The sequence below is a fragment of the Mastomys coucha genome, unplaced genomic scaffold (assembly GCF_008632895.1).
Source record: "Mastomys coucha isolate ucsf_1 unplaced genomic scaffold, UCSF_Mcou_1 pScaffold21, whole genome shotgun sequence".
Taxonomy (NCBI): Eukaryota; Metazoa; Chordata; class Mammalia; order Rodentia; family Muridae; genus Mastomys; species Mastomys coucha.
The window spans coordinates 108,972,417-108,978,434 of NW_022196904.1; the positions used below are offsets into that span (position 1 = coordinate 108,972,417).

The window sequence follows — 6,018 nt, forward strand, 5'->3', positions numbered from 1 at the left end:
CCTCGGCCCTGTGAAGGTTCTGTGCCCCAGTGTAGGGGAATGCCAGGGCCATTAAGTGGGAGAGGGTGAGGTGGCAGGCATGGGGAGGGGGGAGCCAACAGTGGTTTGTTTTTGTTGTTTTTGTTTGTTTCTTGTTTTTTGGAGGAGAAACTGGGAAAGGAGAAATTTACATGTAAATAAAGAAAATATCTAATAAAAAAAGACTAGAAACTATCAAGAACAGTAATGGTGGCATTTCTTATTTTTACTGCGAGTTGAAATGGTGGAAAATAACATCCCCAAACACCTCCAAAAATAAACTATCATTGTGGTTTTATATTTAAAATGTAATTAAATATCCCCAAAGACCTTATTTTAGGGCTACTTATATCTTATACAGGGATGGGAGGGTCAGCTCTGAAGAAGCAATCCCCTCACTCCCTTAGTTTTTGATAAGAGCTTTCATATCCCACACATTCATTTGGGTTTGGGGCACATGATTTAAACTCACATAACAGGCCATAAGTACCTCTCTCTGGAAAGATGTTGTTTTTGGTGAGTTTCACACTCTTGGGCCTTGGGTTATGATCATCCATGCCCATGATCAGGTTGCGGAAAAACACATCAAATTTCTTTCTGCTCTCGGCATTGATGGTACCCGCTATAGTCCACACCAAGGAGAAAAGAAACAGGCCTTGCAGCCAGAGGAAGATCTGCTGGCTTGACAAGCCTTCATGCATCTCCATTTCCTCCTCCTGAATGTCCCGGATTTCATCTGAAAGTGAAAGAAAGTGAAGCTTGGGTTGAGAAAATTGCTGGGCATGCAAGAGATGAATACTGGGTCTGCCTGCCTGGGAAGGCGACTGATAAGGCTGAGAATCCATTCCATACACTAGACTCTTTATCATATACATGTATCCACACACATAGTGACTATAGGCTCTTATGGGTGAGTATGTCTGCAGACAGGTTCATGTGTATTACATGTCTGAGGGTACAGGTGGAGGTCAGAGTTGGATTATGGATGTCCCTCAATTGCTCTCCAGCTTTCTTTTTTGAGACAGGGATTCTTATTGATCCTGGAGCCTGTTTATTTGACTAGTTTAGCTCGCCAGTGAACTCCAGGGTTCCTCTGTCTCCATGTCCTAAGTACTGGAGTTATTGGCAATAGCTACCATTCTTAGCTTTTTACCTGAGTGCAGGGGATCTGACCTCAGGTCCTTATACTTGCATGGCAAACACTTTATAGACTGAGCTATTTATCTCCCAGCCCATATATATATATTTTATTGTGGTTAAACACATTTAAAGTGTACCCAATTCAGTGGGTTTTAGTACATTCACATGGGCAACCATCATTACTATTCATAATCAGTGCTCATTTATCCAGAACTGGAGCTTGGTACCACTAACATTAACTTGTCCTCCACTCCTTACAAGGCTAGCACCCTATTTTCTATCTCTATACGTGACTACCCTAAACACATTCTAGAACTCCATTATTTTGTGATTAGTTTATTTCATTAGCATAGATAGTATCTTCATGCTTCACCAATTTTGTGCTTGCCAACAATTCCTTATCTATTTATTTTTATTAATTGTAATATTTTGAATTCTATTTTATACATATGGATGTTTTTCCTGCATGTATGTATGTGCACTATATATTCCTTGGAGGTCAAAGGAGTTGGATTCCCTGTAACTGAAGATAATAGATTGTTGTGAGCTGCCATGTGGGTACTGGAAAATGAACCCAGGTCCTCTGCAAGAACAAGTGCTTTTAATTGTCAATACTTCTTTCCATCCCCAATACTTCCTTTTAAAAAACTGAATATGTTTAACCTTGCAATTATATCATTTTGTTTATCCATCTGTTGATGGATATTTGGGTTAGGAGACAACCTGAATGTGTATGTATGGGCATATAAGTATCTATTCAAGTCCCTGGGTTCAGTTCCTTTGAGCATATACATAGAACCCAGGATATTGATCACATATGGGAAGTCTAAGGCTCCATTTTCAACGAAACCACCAAAATATTTTGACAGACAAACTGCTCACTCTATATTCACAGCAATGGACCATAAGTCCCACAAGGGTTCCAACTTCTGCATCCTCTCAGACACTAGTTATTTATTTATTGTGTGAACAGATATAACCATTATTGTGCATTTGATTTACATGTCTCGGGGTAACTTAGCCTTTTTTGTGTATTTCCTGACCATGTGTAGCTTCTTCTTTTTTTTTTAAAGGTTTATTTGTTTATTATATGTAAGTACACTGTAGCTGTCTTCAGATGCACCAGAAGGGGGCATCAGATCTCATTACGGATGGTTGTGAGCCACCATGTGGTTGCTGGGATTCGAACTCAGGACCTCTGGAAGAGCAGTCAGTGCTCCTAACCTCTGAGCCATCTCTCCAGCCCCATGTGTAGCTTCTTGGAGAAATGTTCATTCAAGATCTTTAGCCATGTTTGTATTTTAGTGCTAAATGAATGCTTGTGGTTTTTAGTAATGTTTCTTTCTATATCCTCCAAAGTAATTCTTTGTACATGTATGTGTGTGTTTCTGTGGCTGTGAGTGCACTCATAAGTACACATATGTGCACACGCATGACTGAGGCCAACCACTGATGTCCTTCCTCAGGTGCTACCCATTTTTTTGAGAATAGTCTCTTATTGATCTGGAGCTTGCTGCTGAGTCTAGGTTGACCATTCAGTAAATCCTTCATATCCAGTATCTCTGTCTCTCCAGTTCTGAGGTTACAGGTTTATGCCACCATACCCCAATTTTCCACATAATTTCTGAAGACTGAAAAGTCTGGTCTTCTTGTATGTCTGATATGACTGAGCCATCTCTCCAGTCTTTGATGTTAATTCTTTTTAATTTTTGAGTCAGGGTTTTATCATGTATCCACAGCTGGTCTAGAACTCCATGTGTAGGTCAGACTGGCCTTGAACTCACAGAAACTGAACTGCCTCTGCTTCTAAGTGCTGAGATTGAAGGCTATATCTCCATGCTTGGCACCTGATATTCTTAATCAGTCACAAAATTTGCAAACATTGTTGGTTTTGTGACCTTTTACTGTTAGTAATATCTCTCAGTGTAGACAGATCTTAAACTTTAATGACATACACTGTGTCTATTCTTTTTATGTTTGGCCCATGTCTTTGGTGGTGCTACATCCAAGAATTTGTTGACAAGTTAAAAGTTAAGAGCTTGTTTTTTCCTCTTAAAAATTCATAGTTTTTTTTTCTGTCTGTTTATATCTTGGATCCTTTTTGAGCCAATATATTATTTTATATTAGGTAATGATCCACTTCCTACATAGCCCTGCCTCTCTTAGAACTTACTATGTAGACCAGGCTGTCTTTGAACTTGCAGAGATATGCTTACCTCTGCCTCTGAGAGCTGAGATTTAGGGCTCCTGGCTTCAATTCTTTTTTTTGTTGCTTTTTAAAGATTTATTTTAAAATTATTTGTATGTTGTGTATGAGTGTGGGTATGTACATATGAGTGCAGGTGCCCCAAGAGGCCAGAAGAAGGCTTTGGATTCTCTGAAGCTAGAATTACAAGCAATTGTGAGCTACTTGACATGGATGCTGGACCCTGAACTTGGGTCCTCTACAAGAACAGCAAATACTCTTAACCACTAAGCCATCTCATCAACCTGGCCAACTTCATTCTTTTGCAGTGACTATCCAGTTTACCTGGTGATATTTATTGACAGCATTGTTCTTCCCCATGGATGGTCTTAACACATATAAGTCAAATAATTTAGCCATTTATGGGAGGCTTTGTTTCTGTACTTTTTATTTCTCTGCTGGCCATATTAGTCTTGGTGCTAGTACAATACTGTTTGGATGACACTAGCTTTATAATAACCATTAAAATCAGGATGAGTAAATTTTCTGGCTTTGCTCTTTTCCAAGATGGTTTGGAGGTGCAGGATAGAGCTGTATGTCTATAATTCCAGTGTTGAAGAGGATCAGGCAGGGTGATCATGAATTCAAAGCCAGCTCTAGCCAGAATTCTTAGTTATAGGTTGTTTGTGTGTGTATACACACAGATACATGTATGTATATACACACATACATATATATATACATACATGCACACATCCTATTATATATACACATATACATACATATAAAATATAACACATATGTTTATACACATAGATATATGTATATATACACACATCCTATTTTTATAATATATATACCTACATATATTTACATATAAAACATTATAAAACACTAATCACATGGTGTGTGTGTATGTGTGTGTGTGTGCGTGTAGACCACATTTTCCATGTCCTTAACTCAAAATTCAGAACCTCAATTAAATTATGAGAAAATAATTGGCTAGTATCAAGAGGCAAGATCGTCAAAACCAAGAAAAGACAAATTGTCACAGATTGGAGCAAACTGTGAGGATACAGCAATTAAACGCAGTGTGGTGTCAACATGCCTGGCAGCATGGCACTGATGCCCTTGCTTATTCTGACAATGGTCTCTTGGTCAGTGTTAACATGGAGTTAAAATCTGAAGCTAGGAGAAGAGTCTAGATATCCTCCAAACCCCCATGCCCTTCTTGCAAGTCTTCTATAAATATAAAACTATTTCAAATTAAAGCAGCATTCACAGCTCCTCATTTTAAGGCACAGCTACCATGGGCATGCATTCGGCAGAACAGAAAGTGACAGCTTTGGAGTGAGCTACATGTACATTGAAGCTCAGGCTCTAGTTTTTAGTAGGGAGTGTTTCTGGGAGGTTTCACAGTGGCATGTTTAGGAAGGCAGAGGATGAGGCCACGTGGAGCTGGAAGCAATGAGCCTGTTTCTCATGCGAGTGCTTCTTCTCTTGGGAAAACTATGTAAGTAGTAGACAGAACTTGAGAAAATATGTAGCAGTTGCAAAGGAAACACAAATATGACACTAAATACAGTTGGTTTGTTTCCAAAGAGTTTATTTTTTAAAAAAATCTATGTGTGATGTCTATATATGATGTAGGCCATGTTCATGTGTATCAGTGCAGATGTACATGTGCCAAAAGGTTCATGTGGAGATCGGGGACAACCTCAGTCCTCACCTTACTACCTTGAAATGGGGCTCTTGTTGCTCACCCATGTATATGTTAGTCTATCAAGCCCACAAGCATTCCTGGATTCTCCTGTCTCTCCCTCTCATCTTGGTGCAAGAGCACTGGGATTACAGACATGTCTATATGCCTGGCTTTAAGGGTTTCTTGGGATTTGAACCCAGGTCTTCATACGTATGCAGTGCACTTTATCCAATAAACCATCTCCCGAGCACCCATTAATTTATGAAAGTAAAGCAATATTTAGAAAGTCCTGACTCCACTGTTAACTGTTAACATTTTTATTTTATACTTACAATGTTTTGGGGGAAAATAAGCTGAAAAAACATGTTTAGGTACCAGAAGTTGTAAAGAAGATTCGTCTGAGTTTGAGCTATCTTTTATCTTGAAAAAGAAGTGGCATCTGGTATGAGTTCTCCAAATGCACATGCCTTTTGTCATTTGCAGGCAGTGAAATCTGATGTATGTGAAAGCAGTTACAGAGATGTGTGGTTACACCTCAGAGGTACGTTTATCATAGAATCTTTGTCTCTTGAAGAAGCTTTTTGGTTTTGAAATTGATATTAGTTCTCTTCTAATGTATTTGTGTGTTGTAAATTTATATATTTATAATGTAAGTTTTCTGTGTGTGTGTGTGTGTGTGTGTGTGTGCATGGAGACTAGAGGTTAGCCTTGGATGTTGCTCCTTAGATGCCATCCACCTTGTTTTTGAAGTGGGGTCTCTCATTGGCCTCAAAGGTGCTGACTTTGCTAGTCTGGCTAGCCAGTGAGACACGAAGTAATCCATCTGTGCTGGGATGACAAGTGTGCACCTGATCTTTTTACGTTGTTTCTGGGGATCAAACTCCATGGTATTGTGGTAAGCATTTTTTTATTAGACATTTTTTTACTTACATTTCATATGATTTCTCCTTTCCCAATTTCCCCCCCCAAAAAA

At 39.0% G+C, this 6,018-nt stretch overlaps 1 protein-coding gene across 1 annotated transcript in view; it reads right to left on the reverse strand.

Moving 5' to 3' along the window:
• Positions 1–6,018, reverse strand: part of Dnah3 (dynein axonemal heavy chain 3) — a 172,271-nt gene that overhangs the window by 70,913 nt on the left and 95,340 nt on the right. Inside the window, exon 40 of the mRNA XM_031388102.1 lies at positions 509–754. Coding sequence (XP_031243962.1) covers positions 509–754 — 246 coding nt within the window. The remainder of the gene's footprint in view (positions 1–508; positions 755–6,018) is intronic.